At 41.4% G+C, this 22,054-nt stretch overlaps 1 protein-coding gene across 4 annotated transcripts in view; it reads left to right on the forward strand.

Moving 5' to 3' along the window:
* GATA6 (GATA binding protein 6) overlaps positions 1 to 22,054 on the forward strand; it is a 45,969-nt gene that overhangs the window by 19,432 nt on the left and 4,483 nt on the right. For all 4 annotated transcript variants that reach the window (XM_077270356.1, XM_077270353.1, XM_077270355.1 and 1 more), the window contains 3 exons: positions 6,786 to 6,911; positions 7,210 to 7,300; positions 11,049 to 11,158. In XM_077270356.1, the coding sequence (XP_077126471.1) occupies positions 6,786 to 6,911; positions 7,210 to 7,300; positions 11,049 to 11,158 (327 nt within the window). The remainder of the gene's footprint in view (positions 1 to 6,785; positions 6,912 to 7,209; positions 7,301 to 11,048; positions 11,159 to 22,054) is intronic.

The raw sequence follows: 22,054 nt of genomic DNA on the forward strand, positions 1-22,054 counted from the left end.
ATATGTGATTTGCACACTTAGTCATGTACCCACGAGCTCCTCTCCCTAATGCTCTCAATGATCAGTGAAAAACTGAGAGAAGCAGGAAGAGAAGCTCATTGCCACAGGACCATAAGTGTGAAAGTCGCATATGAGTGACGTGTCCATGTGACGACTACTGGAACCTGCAGAGCTGAATCCTGACATTGCAGGCTACTGAATTCTCACAACTAATGCACTGCACACTTTTAGGATTCTCCCTTGCTGGTGGACAGTCATGTCAGCACAAGTATGTGATTTGTATACTTCTGACCACATTCCGACTAGACGTGCCCGGCCTCACTCAGTTCATTTTCATAGAGTGAGGCCACACATGTCTAGTCAACACATGACCGCACGTATGTAAATCGCCAGCACGAGAGAATCCCGACAGCGTGCAGTGCGCACTGTGAGAAGTCAGAAGTCTGCAGTCACATTGATTGACTGTAGACTCATTACAAACCTGGACATCCCCTTTAAAGCTCCTAACATAAATAAAAACATGAGTTGGTTAGCATCACAAACAACATTTACATCCAGGTACCTTATAGATGACATCGTCTCTGGAGTCGTTCTCCTTCCTTTCTTCATCTTGTCCAGACCCCATGATGAGTTTTCTCATCCACAGCTCATCTCTGCAGACTTCCATTTTCTCCGCTCTTTTGCAGAAAATCTCCACATGATGCCCTTAAAGATAGAAGTGTCATTATAATGCCCCTGAATAAAAAATTGCCCCTCACTATATTGTCTGCACAAAATATAACCCCCACATTGTCCCTCTTATGTCTACATGCTCTTTACACTGACCTCTCCTTTCCATACCGGCCCCCTCTTCACACTGTCCTCTCACACTGTGTCCCCCTATAGGGCCCAGTATTTATACTGTACTCTCATCACACTCCCCCTCCTTGGTATACTGTCCCCTCCTGGCTGTGCCCTTACACTGTCCCTCCATGCTACGCCCCCACTACTCAGTTTCTATTCTGTGCCCACTCACTTTTCTCCCCCCATACTGTCTCCTCACACTATTCCCCTCCCTCCTCATACTGTCTCCTCTCACATCCCTCCTGTTCACCATACTGTCTCCTCATATATTTACCCCCTCACTTTCTATACTGCCTGCTCACCTGACTCCCCATACTGTGTCTGCACACGTCCATCACCCTCATACATGTTTCCTCATACATGCCCTCATTCCCCCTTTCTGTTTCCTCATATATGCCCCCTATCTCCCCCTTTGCTCTTAATTTTGTGTCCTCAAATCTCCCCCACACATTAAATCCCCCATCCCCACTCCAATTCTCCCCCGCACAATAAATCCCCCCATTCCCCACACAGCCCCTCATCACCCCATCTCCTTATCCCCCCCACAGCCCCTCAACCCCATCTCCCCCTCATCACCCCCACACAGCCCCTCATCATCCCTCCATTCCCCACACAGCCCCTCATCACTCCCCCATTCCCCACACAGGCCCCCACTATCCCCCCATTCCCCATACAGCCCCCCCATTCCCCACATCCCCTCATCTTCCCCCCATTCCCCACAGGCCCTCATCATCCCCCATACAGACCCTCATCATCCCCCATACAGACCCTCATTATCCCCCCATTCTCCACAAAGGCCCTCATCACCCCGTTTCTCCACAGAGCCCCTCATCATCCCCCCATTCACCACACAGGCCCTCATCATCACCCACACAGCCTCTCATCCCCCCATTCCCCACACAGCCCCCATCACCCCATACAGCCCCTCATCACTCCCCTTCTCCCCCAAAGCCCCTCATTATCACCCCTTTTCCCACACAGCCCCTCATCATCCCCCCTTCTTCCCACACAGCTCCTCATTATCCCCCATTCCCCACACAGCCCCTCATCATCCCCCCATTCCCCACACAGCCCCTCATCATCCCTCCATTCCCCACACAGCCTCTTATCATCCACTACACAGCCCCTCATCATCATCCCCCCATTCCCCACACAGCCTCTTATCATCCACTACACAGCCCCTCATCATCCCCCCATTCCCCACACAGCACCACATTATCCCTCCATTCCCCACACAGCCTCTCATCATCCACTACACAGTCCCTCATCACCCCCCCCATTCCCCACACACCTCGGTAATCTCACACGGCTCCATGCTGCAGACCCTCAGTCCTCTAGCAGCCTCAGCAGCTTCCTGCTATGGTGTCTTCACTGGAATGGACTGAAGGAGGCCCCGCCCCTTCTGGTGACATCATTACCTCCCGAAATCACCTCCATTCTCGTCACTGCAGTCAGATCTTCAATTGTACTCGTGTCTGTAAGATACGAGTACAATTGAATACTGGGAGCCGGCGCGCTGCAGCTTATCTGTGCCGGCTGTCAGCTTGACAGTCAGCACAGAGAACAGCTGACTCCCAGTCCAGGGGGCGGCAGAATGCAGCTGCAGGGGAGACACTGTGGACCGCCACATTAGGCGGGCCGACTGCGCCCCCCTGTCAGCTGCGCCCGGGGCCCAATCCCCCGGCTGCCCCCCCTAGATACGCCACTGAGAAGATCACAGCTCCGCCTTCTGACTATATATTGATGAGCAACTAGCTCATTTAGGAAAACATAAAGGAGAAGATGATCACTCTGTCATCCCTTCAGGCAGACATCATCATGTAATGCTAATCTGATATATTATGGTGTTTATAGCTGAGCATTGAGGAAAAAACACAGAATAAAAGCTCAAAATAAATTTGTTGTCCAAATGGAAGATAATCGTAGACTGATCAACATGTATAAGACAAGTTTAAAGTGTGACCAACAATTGGGTGGGAGTGCAGTTAGAGAAGCAAGAAAAACCTGGGGCTGTTTCTTTAAATACCTGATTTGTGTTATTCAAGGTATATCTGCAACACATTGACATTTTTAAAATCCTGAAACCCCTGGGAAGATAGTAATAATATTAATAATAGCATAAGGACTCAGATGTGTTATGTAACAATGGACGGCTGCAACTATATACAGGCTGGTGTTACGGAACTGCAACACAGAACTAGGATAGAAGGGGGAAAACTGACCCTGCACTGAGACTAGGCTGATACCCTACGATGGAGTGGGCGACCCATTCCTTGTGAATAGACCCACCGACGATCCTAGGTTAATCTCAGCGAAGACCTATAGATAGGGGGAAGGAGGTCACTGAAAGATCTAAGGACTGGGTATAAAAAACAGGTCACCTCCTAATAGAAAACACAGAGAAGGCTGCAGAAACCAAACAAAAACAGAAACGAAGGATAGCAGAACTGGGGGTCCCAGAACTGCACAATATCAAACACAGAAACTATCAAAGCACCTAGCCAGAACTCTAGCGGATTAACACTGTTGTCCAGCAAGGACTAGGAGGCAGGTGCTGGGTAATAAATGGTGATACAATCACCTGACCTAAAACAACCCAGCACCAGGGGAAAAAGACCAGCAGCCACAAAACCACAACAAGATGGTGGATGGTCAAAAACAAAACAGATTCTAACAGTTGGTGCTGCATATAATAACTGCCTACCTACCTCACTACCAACTGGTTGGCACTTTACTAGGGAGGGTCAATGGAAAAATTTGAATGGCACTTGCAAAAAAAACTGTGTAGTAACCTCAAAAACTGGCTTCCTCAGTGTCCCACCTCACAGTTCTAAAAGCACTCCTATATAATATACTGGCTATGTTTTTTAATTTACTGGAATGGTTCTGTTGAATGGTTTAGAAAAGTTACTTTCCTAGAAAGGATCTGGTATCAGGCAGGGCAGTGGTTCTTGTTAACTATAGCTGTATCCAGTCTATTTGATGGCACATTACTTTTTCAATTTATAAATACATTTTACAGGGTTTTTATCCAATATAATAAAAACACTTGTACAAAGTGTAAAATGTTTGCCTGGCAGTGTGATTAGGCACCACGGGTTGTGTTGTTTTATCATTTGCAGCAGTAGTAGCATCCATTTGTGTAGGCGATCAATAGCAGATATCTCAGATTTTGAAACAAAAGCAGACATGCTAAGACAGATATGTTCATATCTGTATACAGAGAAACAACTAGAAATCCATAAAATATAATTTTGGAGCAGCACATGATGGAGGCTGCTATTTTGCATGCTGCATTAATATCCAAAGCACTTTTAGAGATAGATATTACCAATAGGATCATAGCCTAGACCTGATGAGTTTTCTCAACTAGACGGCTTATAGTAATTAGCATTAATAAAGCTTGTGGATAGAATTATAGCATAAAATAACATCAAGCTTTCACATATAATATAATAATAATAATAATAATTTTTATTTATATAGCGCCAACATATTCCACAGCGCTTTACAAATTATAGAGGGGACTTGTACAGACAATAGACATAACAGCATAATAGAAATCACAGTTCAAAACAGATACCAGGAGGAATGAGGGTCCTGCTCGCAAGCTTACAAACTATGAGGAAAAGGGGAGACACGAGAGGTGGATGGTAACAATTGCTTTAGTTATTTGGACCAGCCATAGTATAAGGCTCGGGTGTTCATGTAAAGCTGCATGAACCAGTTAACTCCTAAGTATGTAGCAGTACAGACATAGAGTGCTATTAACTGCATAAAGTGTATGAGAACATGATACGAGGAACCTGATTATGGTTTAAGTTGTTTTTTTTTTTTTTAATGGGCCACACAGGGATAGTTAGGTTAGTGCGTTGAGGCGGTAGGCCAATCTGAACAAATGAGTTTTTAGGGCACGCTTAAAACTGTGGGGATTGGGGATTAATCGTATTAACCTAGGTAGTGCATTCCAAAGAATCGGCGCAGCACGTGTAAAGTCTTGGAGACGGGAGTGGGAGGTTCTGATTATTGAGGATGCTAACCTGAGGTCATTAGCAGAGTGGAGGGCACGGGTAGGGTGGTAGACTGAGACCAGAGAGGAGATGTAGGGTAGTGCTGAGCCATGGAATGACTGGCACAGGGTAGAGGCATCGGTGCAACGGTTGGTGAGGAATATATGCATCTTTAAAGCATTTACAGGACCTTTGGATAGATTATCAATATGTGATCAGTAGACACTTTCCTTTCAGTAGTGTCTGGTCAGATTTGTTGTGAACATTGGGGCTCATTTGTTGTGCAGATCACCTGAGATTTCAGAGGTTGGAACTCTAGTCAGTCACTGATGGTCTATCTTATGAATGCAGGATGGATAAGCCATTTGTATGAAACCGGTAGCCTCCTTTCTGATAGTGTTTGACCCAGGCTGTAGTTTGTTAAAAAACAACAATCCACACATTACTCACCTTCCCCGGGTCCTCTCCACTGTTGCTCCTTGTGTCTGGCATATGTCATGACATCAGTTCAGCAACCAATCCGAGCTCAGAGTCTCTGTCCATGTAGGCGCGGAACTCTCCCTTCTGAGCTCACTGATTGGCTGCCACGCTGGAGACAATGTGAGCAGCAACAGAGAGTTACGGTGGACCCGATGAAGGCGAGTTCAGAGCAGATTGTTGTTTTTATTAAAATGCAGCCAAAGTCAAACATTATCTGAAAGTGGACAACCCTTTTAATTGCCCAGAGAACCCATTGATCCATTAGTTGTATGGAAAATGTTTTGCAAAGCCACCCAGAATGTTGTGATCTCCATATTCTCTTGGCAGCCTTTTGTCCAAAATCTTACAAATCTTACAAACAGTTGATGGTAAATTGATATCAGTATAGAGAAGCATACGAAGATATAAATTAAAGAACTGTTTATGTTCCTGTATTTACCCTTAAATTGTTTTAATATGTCCTTTTGTAACTTTGCCATCATTATTGAACCCACTTACCTTTGTGTCTGTAAGGGACTCATTGTCCATTGTGCGCTCAGCACTCATAAAGCTGTGTTAGTTTTGTTATATGACTGCTGTACCTTGGCTCCAAACGGCTGGCTATAGAGTCATAAAGGGCTTATTTGTAACGTGGACCTTGCTGCCAAAAGTTCACTTGTAGTTTGAGAACAGATTAAGAAGAGATCACACATTGACCATATGGCATTTATTATTCTGCGCTTTAGAACAAGCTGCCTACTTTTTGTCAAATACAACATAGTTATTAATGTGTAAAACTCATCCTAGAGTAATGTTATAGAAGCAAACTGCTACATACACTACCACTCCTTTATGACATTTCTCTGATGGGCCAATAGATAGAACTTACATTGGACATGGATTACCAAAAAAAAGTCTGAAACATAAACACGTTTGCTTCAATTTTTACTGTTTTACGGTGTTGGAGTTGTGACTTCTTTATGCTTTTTGCATCAGTATTTATCAAGAGACTCTAATGCTCGAATCCCAATTGTTTTTCTTCCCAAAATAAACGGGCCTTAGACCTAAGTGCAATACAACTTGGGGGTCTTCCAGACAGATGTTCATCAATACATGTAAAATTATGGTGGGCAACATCGGCACTGAGAGCACCTGCGGTGCCCTATTTTACCTGGACTCACGGCTCAATGATTGCATAAGACGTTTTACATTACTGAATCCAGATCGATCCCTATCTCTTCTTTATTACATTTATAAGGACCTTTATCTCTGGTGTTTGAAAACAACCATTAACTTTATAGATCGAGATAAGACATCTTTAATGTATTATTACACACAGGTGCATTGATCTTTTTTTTACTGTGGTTAATTAGATTTGTGAGAAATATGTAAGACTGTGGCAACTAATAATAGTTCAACAATTGCCTTATTAGTCAGATTAAATTTATATCTTAGGTTTTTTTTTATACACAGCCGTCTTCGAGGAGAATTGGACTGTCTTGTGCCAACTGTCACACCACAACAACAACATTATGGCGCAGGAATACGGAGGGCGAGCCTGTATGTAACGCCTGTGGCTTGTACATGAAATTACATGGGGTACGTTCCACTTTTTCTTACTATTTTCTATTTTACTACAGGTTCTAATTAGGTCAAAAGAGCATGTAGCATTTTGTGGCTGTTAGCTCTTTAACACCAATGTAAAAAGAAGGGAATAGAGAGAGCTGTGTAAGTCGGGGCATCTAGGACCTCCCCTGCGGTTCCTAGAGGAGTGAACTGCATCTATCAGATATTTTTGGCATCATTTTCAGTTGTAAATCTCTAGGACGGACATAAAGTGGGACATTCTCTCTTTTATGTATGTAGAAAGAATAATTTTGCATTCCTGATATTTCAGGTTCCTCGACCGCTCGCTATGAAGAAAGAGGGAATTCAAACTAGAAAAAGAAAGCCAAAGAATCTAAACAAGTCAAAGTCCTCTAGTAATGGTAGGTCACACATCACGTGCATAAAAGCATCTCTATAAGCAATGGCACAATTCTTCTATATTTGGAGCCTGCGTTAATTTCAAGCTTTTTTATATATATACAGCTCTGGCAAAAATTAAGAGACCACTGCAAAATGTTCAGTTTGTCTGATTTTTTTTTTTATAGGTATATTTTTGAGTAAAATGTCAATTGTTCTTTTAAAAGTCTATAAACTACTGACAACACGTTTCCCAATTTCCAAACAATTAATTTGGTATTTTTTTTCTGAAAAGGAGAAACGGTCAAAAAAAAACAAAAACCCCAGTGCTTTCAGACCTCAAATAATGCAAAGAATACAAGTTCATAATTATTTAGAAACAACAATATTAATGTTTTACCTCGGGACGAGTTCAGAAATCAATATTTTGTGGAATAATCATGATTTTTAATCACAGCTTTCATGCCTCTTGGCATGCTTTCCACGAGTCTTTCACACTGCTTCTGGCGCAAAAATGTAAGCAGTTTTTCTTTATTTGATGGCTTGTGACTATCCATCATCCTCTTGATTACATTCCAGAGGTTTTCAATGATGGGGTTCAGGTCTGGAGATTGGGCTGCCCATGACAGGGTTTTGATGTGGTGGTCTCTTAATTTTTGTCAGAGCTGTAAATGTAAAAATCTCATGGATCTACAAGGGAAGTGTCTGCAGCCAAAGTCCATAGATTACATTTCTATTCTATTCTTTTCATGGGCAGACATTTCATTGGTGCAACCTGTGCAGCTATACAGGGTCCCAAGAGGTAAGGGGGCCCATTTCTACCTGCAAATCAGGTGCAATCTTGCATTTTTAAGAGCTGTTGGGCTACAAAGGTTCCTTTATATTGTTCTTGCACAGGGGCCTTTTCATCCTGTATCCACCGCCAGTGATTCTATTACTATATTTTTATTCTAATTTGAATTTCATCAGTCATTTTACATCATCAAGGTGTGCACTGCCAATACACTGTCAATACACTGCATTTCTCTTACTGATCCATTAAATCTTTTTAGATCATATCTTAAAACAACCTTATTAAAATAAGAAAACTACAGTAATTACTTTTATTTTGTTTTGCGCTTTTTACATCTAGAACTGTACATCTTTTACATCTTTTTATCTTTACAACAACAAAAAAACTTCTTAGTGTAAAAACAACTCTATTACAATGAGGACCCCATAGCTAGAGAGGTAGAACCGCAATGGAAAAAGTCACTATACAGTACAGTGTGCTTGATAGTAATACGTTAATATGCTTCATCAGGGCTGGCCGTTCCATTCTTTAAAGCACCACCCCAAAATTTTTTTTACATTTTACTGCTGGATTGGTGCTTTTGGCCTAAGATCCCTGACCACACTCTCATACTTACCTGTCACTGTCTTCCCCTTTCATCGCTGCTGCTCCCGTCAGTCTCCGGCAATTTCTGACCTGCTGGATTGCTCTAGAGTTTCATGGAGCAACCGGAAGGTTACAACTCAATACAAGTCTATGAGAGCCTTGTTTTGGCTTTCATAGACTTACATTGAGAGCTGGTGACCGTTACTTCTGACGCCCGGACAGTCAGAACTTGTGGTCACAAGATGGTGGGTGGTGCTGAAAAAGCGTGAAGACACCTGAGGGTGAGTATAAGAACGTCGGCAGAGGGCTTACATTTAAAGCGCCACTCCAGTGCTGAAAAAAAAAATGCTGCAATGGTGCTTTAAATGTATCACTATGATATATACATCATGCTGCCACAAGAGAAAGTTGTCTGTCTATACTTTCTATTGGCATAGTTTACAGCCAACTTCAGAGCCCCCAGTTCAATGGAAGGAGAAAAAGGTAAGCTTCCTTTAGTGTGAAACCTTTCAGGCTCTGTTTACAATGTGCATTGGAGGTTCCAATAGGAAGCTGCAACACAAGTCCTGAAATTTGTAGTAGGAAATAGTGCATGACGAATACCATAGTTGAAGAATAATTATATTGTTACTAGATGATGGCCCGATTCTAACACATCGGGTATTCTAGAATATGTATGTATGTATATAGCAGCCACGTATTATATAACACAGCCCATGTAATATATAGCACAGGCCACGCAGTATATAACACAGGCCATGCAGTATGTAAAACAGGCCACGCAGTATATAACACAGCCCACGCAGTATATAACACAGCCCACGCAGTATATTACACAGCCCACGCAGTATATAACACAGCCCACGCAATATATAACACAGCCCACGTGATATATAGCACAGCCCACGCAGTATATAGCACAGCTCACGCAGTAAATAACACAGCCAGCCCACACAGTATATAACACAGCCCACGCAGTATATAACAGCCCACGCAGTATATAACACAGCACACGCAGTATATAACACACCCACACAGTATATAATACAGGCCACGCAGTATATAATAGTGGCCACGCAGTATATAACACTGCCCACATAGTATATAGCAGCCACGCAGTATATAACACAGCCCACATAATATATAGCACAGCCCACGCAGTATATAACACAGCCCACGCAGTATATAACACTGCCCACGTAGTATATAGCAGCCACGTAGTATATAACGCAGCCCACGTAGTTTATAGTAGTGTGGGCACCATATCCCTGTTAAAAAAATAATTAAAATAAAAAATTGTTATATACTCACCCACCGGCGTCCAGCGAAGCTGTCCCGATGCGCACGGCTGCCGCCAGCTTCCATTCCCAGAGATGCATTGTGAAATTACCCAGATGACTTAGTGGTCTCGCAAGACCGCTAATTCTTCTGGATAATTTTGCAATGCATCTCTGGGAACGGAAGCTGGCGGCAGCCGCACGCGCATTGGCGAACGACGGAAGGTGAGAATAGCAGGTTTTTGTTTTTTTTTAATTTTTTATTTATTATTTTTAACATTAGATTTTTTTACTATTGATGCTGCATAGGCAACATCAATAGTAAAAAGTTGGTCACACAGAGTTAATAGTACCGTTAACGGAGTGCGTTACACCGAGGCATAACGCGGTCCGTTAACTCTGCCATTAACCCTGTGTGAGTGCTGACAGGAGGGGAGAATGGAGCGGGCGCCGGGCACTGACTGGACGGAAGTAGGGAGGGACTAATTCTCGGCCGGGCTGTGCCCGTCGCTGATTGGTCGCGGCCTGGCGGCCGTGACCAATTTGCGATGCGGGATTTCCGTGACAGACAGACGGAAGTGCCCCTTAGACAATTATATATATATAGATATATAAAGGGGTTTTCCACTTTTAGAAAAGTGGATCTCTTAACGTTGCCTTTCATGTACAATAACAAAAGAAAATTGTACTCACAGTCTTTGGCTCCAGAACCTGCTCACTGCTGCTGGTCCTGTCTTAGTGTTTTGGCTGCAGTGGTGACATTACATTGACAACTCATATCACTGCTGCAGCTAATCACTGAGCTGAGAAGCTCATCTGAGGTAGACCGCACCAGCCGCTGAGTACAGTCATTGTCTGCAGAGGTAACGTGAGTTGTGACATCACCAATGCAGCCAAAACACTAAGCATCAGTGGAGAGACGATGCTGGAGCAAGGAATGGTGATTGATATCTGCTTTTGTTAAAATGACAATCAATTTTAGGGGTCCACGTTTCTTCTGTAATATATGTAGTGATGACAGGGCAGAGATTCTAATTTCCTATAGCTTTTCTGATATTTATATACAATACTAATGTAATATTTAAACCAAATCCTATTTGTTCACATGATTTGCAGGTACTGGTAGCCACCAAATTCCTATGACTCCGACTTCCACAACGTCATCCACAAACTCTGATGACTGTGTAAAAAGCGGTTCTCCTAACAATCCGGGCACAGCTTCTGGGGTAAGTGTCATAATGATAACACAAGAATATAAGTGGTGTCTTATCTCTCTCGCTATCTTATCTTGGGGAAGTTATCTCCACAAACATTTAGCTTTCAATGTCTGATAGCATGTACGCAAGAAAATCAGAAGCCATAACCAAGCCAATATAAAAATAGGATTACTTGTCAATTTCAGTACCTCACATCGAAGTCCATAGTTGCACATCCATAGTCGTACAAAAAAATTGAGTTTTTATTAATTCTGGATTTATTAAAAACAATAACTAACATTCTTGTCAGACACATTGTGACCTTAGCCACAAGCATTTATCAGACATCAGAAGTTGTTCACACGCTGGAATTCGGCTTTATATTTGTGATCAATAGTAACCCTTTCTGATAGGCAAGTTTCACACAACAGGTTTATATCTCATACGTCAATAACAGTTTCTGGGTTGTTTTTTTCAGTGTTTGGACCCATTTTTGGTCTGTGTAGGTTTTCACAATCATTGCTGCATCCATCGTACTGTATAAAGAAAAAAAAATCTTAGCATTTTCGACCCTTTTAACAGTAAACTATAGATCTGTTTTTTTCCTCATGTGGCCATTAACATGTGAAGAGGCACATTAATTGTAATGAATCAGTGATCTACCGTATTTTCAAAAATATGGAATAGCACTTGCAGCATAAAAACTGATATGTGAAAGCTCTCACTTAGAGGATCATTATTTCCCTTAAAGGAGATATTCCTAGCCTGAATTTACTAAAGAGGAATAGTAACTAGTGATGAGCGAGTATCCTCGGTCTCCCCGAGAATGCTCCGGTGGTCTCCCGAGTATTTTGGCGTGCTCAGAGATTTAGTTTATGTCGCCACAGCTGCATGATTTGCGACTGCTGGACAGCTTGAGTACATGTGGGGGTTGCCTGTTAGGGAATTCCCACATATATTCAGCCTGACTACAAGTCGCACATCATGCAGCTGAGAGGATGAAAACTAAATCTCCGAGGACTCCAAAATACTCGGGGAGAGCCGAGCAAGAATGCTACTCTCCCATCATTAATAGCAGCACATCCTACATTTATGTCAGGGTCTGTAAGGGTTCCTGTATGTTAATGTCCTATCCCCTGGGCAATTTTCCATTTTTCTTCATCCCCTTCCTGCAAACTTTTTCATTTTTCAAACCATATGAAGGTTGTTGCTTTTTTCCGAAACTAGTTGCACTTTTGAATGACACCATTCATTCTGCCACGTAGTGTACTGGAAACAGGAAAAAATACCAAGTGCGGTGAAATTGCAAAAAAAAGTGCAATTCCACAATGTATTTTTTTATTTACCATGTTCAATATATGGTAAAAATGACCTGTCAATATGATACCAAACATGTATAGTTTTTTTTTTTATTTAAATGGTGAAAAAAAATTTCAGAATTGTTTGTTAAAAAAATCACTTTTGTCACCATTTTCCAAGACATATAACATTCTTATTTTTCGGGATCTGGGGTTGTGTGAGGGATTATTTTTTGCACACTGAGCTGAGATTTTTGCTGATGCCATTTTGGGCTAGATATAATGTTTTGATTGTCTTTAATTGCATTTTATTGTGAAGCTGTGGTGACCAAAAAATTAAATTCTGTCATTTTGATTTTTTATTCTTATTATGCGGTTACCCATTGGACTAATTTATTTTATATTTTGATAAACCGGACAGGGCAAAAGGGAGGTGATTTGAATTTTTGTGTTTTTTCTTTCTTTTTTATAACTTTTTTCTATTTTTCAATGTATTAGTCCCTTTAGGAGACTTGACGCTGTGATCGTCAGATCGCTTGCGATATACATAGCAGTGCTCCAGACCTGCTATGTATTGCAAAAATCACAATCTTCTATGAACATTGGCCACAAAAAGGCATTCAAAGGAGAAAGAAGTATCGTAATGACAGGCCCGGTGGTCTTCAGTTGACCCCTGGCTGTCATGACAACTGCGATCATGTGATAGGCATGCCAATGGGCTGGATCAATGACGCTCTTCCTGTATGCGCTTCCTAAATTCCACTGTTAGTGATTGACAATGACATTACCGTATCTGGTTAACAGCAGTGGGTAGATCCGAGATCCAGAGGCACTTGATAGCTGATTAAAGCCATCTAGTGCAGGGAAAGCCATCAAGTGCTGGGAAAGATGTGTGCTCATCATCAAAGGCAGGGACACGTCGATGGCGTAAATATACGTAATCAGTTTTGAAAATAGGTAGGGTAGAACTGAGATAAACATTCTGAGAAATCTTTACTGGCAACTAAAAGTAAGTATTTTTCTGTAAGTGTAGGTATCTATACTCTTCCTATGTAGTCATCAGCAATGTGGATCACACAGTAGGAGCCATATATCTTACAATGACCCCAACCATTACAGTATTGGGAACCCTAGCATTGGGAAATCCAAAAAGTTTGCAATTTTCTTCAGAATATAAGGAATCTTTTAAGCAGACGATTAGAAAAAAAAACCAAATTTTGCATCATTAGATTTTTTTAATCAATATATTTGTTAGTTATTATGGGGTTTTACAATTTTGTAAACTCTTTCTCCCCCGGCTGCATTTAAAAAAAAAACCCAAACTGCTTCCCGAGGCCATTGCTCTGTCTCCGCCACAGTCTGTCATTGTCTACAGCGCTGCAGCCAATAGCTTTGCACAGTGGCTTTGCCTGTTCAGAACTGCTAAGCTCACTGATTTGCTGCAGCGCTGTCAATATGACATCAGTGCTGCTGACAATAACAGAAAAAGGGGACAGTGGTGGAGACTTAGCGGTGCTCCCCAGGAGGAAGAGAAAAGCTTGTTTTTTTTAGCAAAATGAAGCATAAGTACGGATGGGTGTTTTCCAAAACCATAAAACCCCTTTAAATATGATACTTTTTATTATATTATTATTTATTATTATAGCGCCATTTATTCCATGGCGCTTTACATGTGAGGAGGGGTATACATAATAAAAACAGGTACAATAATCTTGAATAAGTCTCCCACTTGCACACCACCTCCTCACCTCTCCCCCTATCTGTCGGAGTCCCACAAGGTTCAGTCCTAGGGCCCCTGCTCTTCTCCATTTACACCTTTGGCCTGGGACAGCTCATAGAATCTCATGGCTTTCAGTATCATATCTATGCTGATGACACACAGATCTACATCTCTGGACCAGATATCACCTCCCTACTAACCAGAATCCCTCAATGTCTGTCCACTATTTCATCCTTCTTCTCCGCTAGATTTCTGAAACTTAACATGGACAAAACAGAATTCATCATCTTCCCCCCATCTCACGTGACCCCCCCAACGAACCTATCCATTACAGTAAATGGCTGCCCACTCTCCCCAGTACCACAAGCTCGCTGCCTCGGGGTAATCCTTGACGCTGATCTCTCCTTCAAATCACATATCCAAGCTCTTTCCACTTCCTGCCGACTTCAACTCAAAAATATTTCACAAATCCGTTCATTCCTCAACCAAGAGTCTGCAAATACCCTAGTCCATGCCCTCATCATCTCTCGCCTTGACTACCGCAACCTCCTGCTCTGTGGCCTCCCCTCGAACACTCTCGCACACCTCCAATCTATTCTAAACTATGCTGCCCGACTAATCCACCTGTCCCCCCGCTATTCCCCAGCTTCTCCCCTCTGTCAATCCCTTCACTGGCTCCCCATTGCCCAGAGACTCCAGTACAAAACCCTAACCATGACGTACAAAGCCATCCACAACCTGTCTCCTCCATACATCTGTGACCTCATCTCCCGGTACTTACCTACACGCAACCTCCGATCCTCACAAGATCTCCTTCTCTACTCCCCTTTTATCTCCTCTTCCCACAATCGTATACAAGATTTCTCGCGTATCACCCCTACTCTGGAACCCTCTACCACAACACATCAGACTCTCACCTACCTTCAAAAAGAGCCTGAAGACCTACCTCTTCCGACAAGCCTACAACCTGCAGTAACCACCGATCGACCAAACCGCTGCATGACCAGCTCTATCCTCACCTACTGTATTCTCACCCATCCCTTGTAGATTGTGTGCCTTCGCGGGCAGGGTCCTCTCTCCTCCTGTACCAGTTATGACTTGTATTGTTTAAGATTATTGTACTTGTTTTTATTATGTATAACCCTCCTTAAATGTAAAGCGCCATGGAACAAATGGCGCTATAACAATAAATAATAATAATAATAATAATAATAATAACAATACAAGTTGCAACTGGTACAGGAGGAGAGGGGACCCTGCCCGGAGGGCTCACAATCTACAAGGGATGGGTGAGAATACAGTAGGTGAGGATTATATTTTGCGAGCCTCATAGTATATCAATTTAAATAAGAACTATTTGGATTATAGCCATATATATAAAAGAGCTCAGTAAAAGTAAAGGAATGCTGAAAGAATTCAGTGTTTAGGGCACTAAATGGATTTATTGCAAAACAGTTCCCAGTACTGAAAGACTCTGGCTTAGATCTATTCACTAGAAAGTGGCGTCAGCAAATTCATCTTCATACCATAGATATTTTATCTACACACCCAAACCCTGCACACAATGACGTTTCACTATCAAAAGCAAAAATATAGATTCTCCTGTTAGTCCTGAGGCTAGAACAGCAGGAGATGATCATTACAATCATTATCATCATCAATATTAAGATTTTTACTTCTATTCTTGATTACTTTATTTAGATCACTGAGAAGTGAAGACGTGCCAGCTCTCCTCTGAAGGGCATATGAACATTATAACTGAGCCAGGTTCATAGTAATGCCTATAGTGTTAAACCTGTCAGACATCCCCCTATACATTGTACTGCATATTGTCGCAGCATTGTAGTGAACGAAGCATAATAAATTCTCTGGCTCCATGATTCCATGGCTGGTTGACACTATTATTACTTTATCTCGGTGATCTTTTTTATCAGATAACCAGCACAGAAAAAGCCAACAGTTAAGTATCAAGAGTCCATATTGGACCTCAACCCCCCAACAAAAATACTCAGAGTAGGTGGCATCAGTATATATATCCATAGACACAGTAAAGTATATATCACAACTTTTAAACACAAGGAAGAGGATTTTGCCTCCCACAGGGAAATAACTCCTTTCCACATAATTTGATACCCCACAGTCAATTTCCTCACACAATGTACGGTACTCCGCAATACCGCTCACATCCACAATATACCAACCTCACAGCAAGCCCCAAAAGTATGATGCCCCAATACTGACCCCTTACATTATAATGTCTGCACAGCAATCCTCTCACCCTTCACAACATGAGGTCTTTACAATTTCCCCATACATGCCATACATAGTATGATACCCCCTTATTACCCTTACACAGTATGATGGTCCCACAGCCACCAACACAGTAAGATGCACCCACGCTGAACCCCACAGAAGACTTTTCAGCAATCTCATTATCATAACAGACAGGATTACCATGAATATTAACTCTTCTATACACAGTAGATGACACAAGAGCCATCTTTTTACAATAGGTGATGTCACAACTCCCCCTGCTTCCACTCCCTTCATTATACCCTTCGCCCTTATGGGATCAGCTACGTATTCCTCCTATCTTCAGTGCATATCAGAATAGGTATACATCAGACATTGAGACGCTCGTAAGTAACCAATCCTCTCCTCTCGGAAGCCGCTCCTTTCCTCGGGTGGTCACTGTCAGGAGGCAATGAAGAAAGGGAGGCCGGCCTTTGCACTGTACGCACAGCTGACTCCTGCATTGTCAGTGCACATGCACAATGCTGTGGTTAGGGCTCAAATGAAGACTGTCAATCAAAATCATGGAACTGCTCAGCATAGAAATTGTGGGGGGCAATGAGCTTTTGGCTACACCAAAGGTGCACCAAATCCCCCTCACTTGCACTTGGAATAAAACAAGTTTTAAAACTAGTTAAGCGATGAAATATGTACGGCTTTTAAAATGATTTTAGATGATTTTACAATACAAACTTCATCAATTATCAAATAAATCTCTTGGCTCTGATGAGGCTGTTGTACTTACTTTTAAAATTCTTGTCTGCATAATTTTAATATTAAATTAAGCATTATAGGAGTCACATAAAATACTTATGACAATATCAGGTGTGAACACATTTTAAAGGATTATACAGCTATTCTTACTTGGCTTTCAAAGAAAGTACAAAAGGCTCATCAGGTCCAGCTGATCTATTTAATGCTGTATGCAGTTTGCAGTTTGAAATCTGTTGACAGAACACAATCGATGACCTATAAATGGCATTATAACACTTCATATTATTGGCCGATTACTGTAATTCCATAGTTATTAGATCCTTCTTGCAAATCTTGATGCCATAATTTACAATGACAACTTAAGTATAGCTGCATGGAATTCCTACCAGAGAGCGCCTGATTCGTCTGGCTGTGTGAACTCCTCAGAGAAGAAAAACACATATCTATCTTTTGTTTGGAGTTTGGAATCTTTTTACTAAAAGTAACAGTTTTTGTTAAGCAACATAGAAACTATCTTTCTTCTAGAGAAAAAAATGTAGATTATAGGTCGCATTCTAAACCCTACAGATAAATACCAGCACATTAAGACAATTTATTAAACTGATGCCCCATATATATAAGTAGTGTGCCACCCTAAAGTGCTGCATGCTTCAGATTCATAAACAAGGTGAACAACATATTGATGAATTTGCCATAGGCTAGAAAAAAAACATTTGTCACTGTTTCCTACCTAAGTGGCATACAAATATTGATAAAGTTGCCTTAATGTGTTTGCTATAATGGCTTATGCTTTATTGCCATATTTTATGACACATTTACACCATTATATTACACCTCTAGTGTCCTTATAATGCAAATATCACCAAGGTGCACTATTATTTCATTCTATTGTAGATTAAAGTCCATGTTCTTCCGTCGATAGCATATATGCTATCGCTTTACATACCTTAAAATAAATGTAAAATGTTTGTGAATATAAATATTTTATTACTATATAGTATCTGTTGTTCTTTTTGTTCTTATTATATATTGGATCCTCATAGAAACAATAGAAACAAGGACAGCTTTTCTAATTACTAAGCATGAAGCTTACCAAAGCAAATGTATAACAATGACAGTTTGTAACAACTTTTTTGAGAGATGACCCAATGATTAGTTTTATCTATACACACACACACACACACACACACACATATATATATATATATATATATATATATATATATATATATATATATACACACTGTATATCAAGCTCATGATATATGAACAAATTGTTGATAGGTGAGAATACTACTTATTTCGCTGGATTGGGAGAGTGATTTTTATACTAGACATCCAAACACTGACATGTACATGTTTATATTCAGTGTATCATCTTCTATAGTCGCTAATAGTATTTTGAGTGGTATTTTAAGGTGGTACCATTTTCTATTGTGAGAAGTAAGCTATGGACTGGTAGGCCAAGGTCCCAGGGAATTTCACTCTTTAGTGAAACATACAGTGAGTGACTTGTGAAAGTATTCACCCCCTTGGCTTTTTACCTGTTACATTACAACCTGTGTTTAAATATTTTTGTAATCCAATTTGTGTGTGATGCATCAGCACTAAATGGTCGAGGTTGGTGAAGTGAAGTTAAAAAAATACAGGCATAAATTAAATTGATGTGATCAAATAACTACGTCATGTGCATATGTATTCACCCCTTTTGCTGTGTAGCTAATAAAAATTTCTGGTGCAAGCAATTCCCGTCATAAGTCACATACTTATTGAAAGGAAGTCCACCTGTGTGCAATTTAAGTGTCACATGGTCTGTCACTATACACACACACCTTTTCTGAAAGGCCACAGAGGCTGCAATACCATTAAGAGACTCCACTAACCAACAATACCATGAAGACCAAGGAGATCTCCAAATAAGTCAGGGACAAAGTTGTTGAGAAGTCTGGTTTGGGTAAAACCAAACCCAATCTCTGATAATACCCTGGAGCACCATCAAATCCATTATCATCAAATGGAAAGAACATGGTACCACAAAAAATCTGTTTCCAAGCAGAGACTGGAGTATCTCTCCATACAACCACAATAAGCCATACACTCCATAGAGGTGGCCTTTATGTGAGAGTGGGCAGAAAAAAGCCATTACTTACACACAAAAATTGTAAGGTTCATTTTGAGTTTGTAAAAAGACATGTGAGAGACTCCCCAAATGTATGGAGGAAGATAATGTGGTCAGATGAGACCAAAATTGAACTTTTTGGCCACCAAGGTACATTAAATGCTATTTCTGGTGCCAAACCAACACAGTTCATCACCCAAGAACACCACTCAAACGGTGAAACATAGTAGTGGAAGTATCATGCTGTGGAGATGTTTTTCGGCAGCAGGGACAGGGAAAATGGTCTGAGTCGAGGGGAAGATGGATGGTGCGAAATTGAGGGATATTCTTAAGCAAAACCTGTTTCAGTCTGTCAGTGATTTGAGACTGGGACAGAGGATTACCTTCCAACAAGACAATGACCCAAAGCATTCTCCTAAAGCAACACTCGAGTAGTTTAAGGGGAGACGTGTAAATGTTTTGGAGTGGCCTAGTCAAAGCCCAGTCCTTAATCCAATTGAGAATCTGTGGTCAGACTTGAAGATTGATGTTCACCAGAGGAAACCATCAAACTTGAAGGAGCAGGAGCAGTTTTGCCTTGAGTAATGGGCAAAAATCCAAGTGGCAACATGTGGAAAGCTCAGAGAGACTTATCCAAAGTGACTTGCAGCTGCAGTTGCAATAAAACGAGGCTACAAAGTACTGACATTTGCTGGGTGAAAAGTTATGCACACTGAGGTTTTCAGTTATTTTGTCATATTTGTTGTTTGCTTTACAATAAAAAGAAAACTAAATGTTCAAAGTTGTAGGCATGTGCTTCACATAAACTGATGCAAACCCTCAAAGAAAATAGTGAAGTTCCAGGTTATGAGGTAGCAAAACATGAAAAATGCCAAGGGAGATGAATACTTTCACAAACCACTGCAGATACAGGGCTGCTTTTATTGTATGCTCATTATTTTTTAATCATTTTCTCTTTGTAAATGTTTTCTTTCATATTATACTGCAGGGCCTTTTTTAGAGCACATAAATCCCTAAGCACTAAGCAGTAAAAACATGCCCATTAGTAGCCCTTTTACATTTTCCAATTATTCTCATTATTTGATTGCTTCTGAGCAATCATAGTGATAGTCAGTGTTAAGAAAGGGGAACATCAATGATCAAACTTTATTTTTGTCCTTCAATTGTGATTCCATAAAAATTATTATCAGTGCTGCACTAGATAAATGTACATGCAGTTCAGTGACACGTACACAAAGAAAGCATTACTTACACCACAAAGCTGATGGAAAAATCGCTAAAGAAATGACTACAATATTGTCTTTGAATATTAAAAATATACTGAGACTAAATTCAGTGATAATATAGTGGTCCGGCCACTCAGGCGGTCTGCAGGGAATGATCACACCAATCAGTCACAGTCAAAGGCTCAACAAATAATTATACAGAGGGACTCACCGATTACGTCTTTTTCTATTGGAACTGTCAAAGTTCACTATCTTCTCTATCTTGCACAGACCCCATTATGACTTCTAACTACTCAACTGCAGAGCTTACAACCTCCACATCTAAGGCCTCTTTCACACTTCCGTTTTTTACAATCCATTATGTTGAAAAGACGGATCCTCTGCAGATTGTAAAAAATGGATGCACTGGGTCCGTTTTTTTTTTACGGATCTGTCGAGGCTATGTGCATGTTGTGTATGCGTCTTCGCTGTTTTTTTCCGCTTTGAAAACGCATACACAACACAACCCATGTTAAAAATAATTAAAAAAATTAAAAATCATGATATTATTTCCTTCCGGCATCCCCCACAGCCTTCCCGTGGCGCCCGCAGCCTTCCTGGTGCTCGCGATGCTGCCGGCAGTACCCGTTCCCAGTAATACCTTGCGAGACAATGACCTGTGATGACGTAGCAGTCTCGAGCATGCTCAGTTGCAAAAGACGGCATCCGTCGCTAGATTCCTGCTTTTGACAGTCAGCAACGGATCATGTGTTCATAGGCTTCCATTATAGCCATCGACGGACAGCCCAGGATCCGTCGCTGAGCGATTTTCCGACGCACACAAAAACGTTTCTATGTGCGTTGTCTCCACTTGACGGACAGCAATTTTGCGACGGATCCAGCGCACGACGGGTGAAACGGAAGGCCATCCGTCACAATCCATCGCTAATGCAAGTCTGTGAGAAAAAAACGGATCCAGCAGAAACATTTGCTGGATCCGTTTTTTCACAAAACGACGCACTGTGGCGGAAAAAGAAAGACGGAAGTGCGAAAGAGGCCTTAGTTTCACTCACTTAAAGCAGGTCCCCAACGTCTCTAGTACTAGTCTGCTGTTACCTCTAATGAGTCTGCTGTGATGCTAAGTGCCCCCCAAAGACTGCACGGCAGTAAAGAAAACAGTGTCTCTCTATTGCTGTGGTAGGGGGTTATTGTTGACTGTTTTAGGGGCTCATCATGACACAGCACAGCCAGGGCCAAGATGTAAGTTTTTGGAGTGGTAATGGCCTAGAGCTGCTTTGTCGTTTGATTTCAGTTCTACACATGCTGTAGGTAATATTGTTCTAGGTTGAAGTTCCTGACAGCTAACTGATCAGAAGGGGTAGAAAATTGTCCAGTCCATACTAGAGGGGGTCTAGTGGTGGAGGAGCCTAGCAATGGAGGGGTTTTGTATACAGGCAACAAGTCCCACTGTATGCTAATGTTGCAGCCTACCACTGTGAGATGTGGACAGAGTATTAGCTACACCAGGTTCTAACATACTGTGTGGATTAATATGGCACGCATTAAAATAAATTTGCA

This window comes from Ranitomeya variabilis, chromosome 6, assembly GCF_051348905.1.
Source record: "Ranitomeya variabilis isolate aRanVar5 chromosome 6, aRanVar5.hap1, whole genome shotgun sequence".
Taxonomy (NCBI): domain Eukaryota; kingdom Metazoa; phylum Chordata; class Amphibia; order Anura; family Dendrobatidae; genus Ranitomeya; species Ranitomeya variabilis.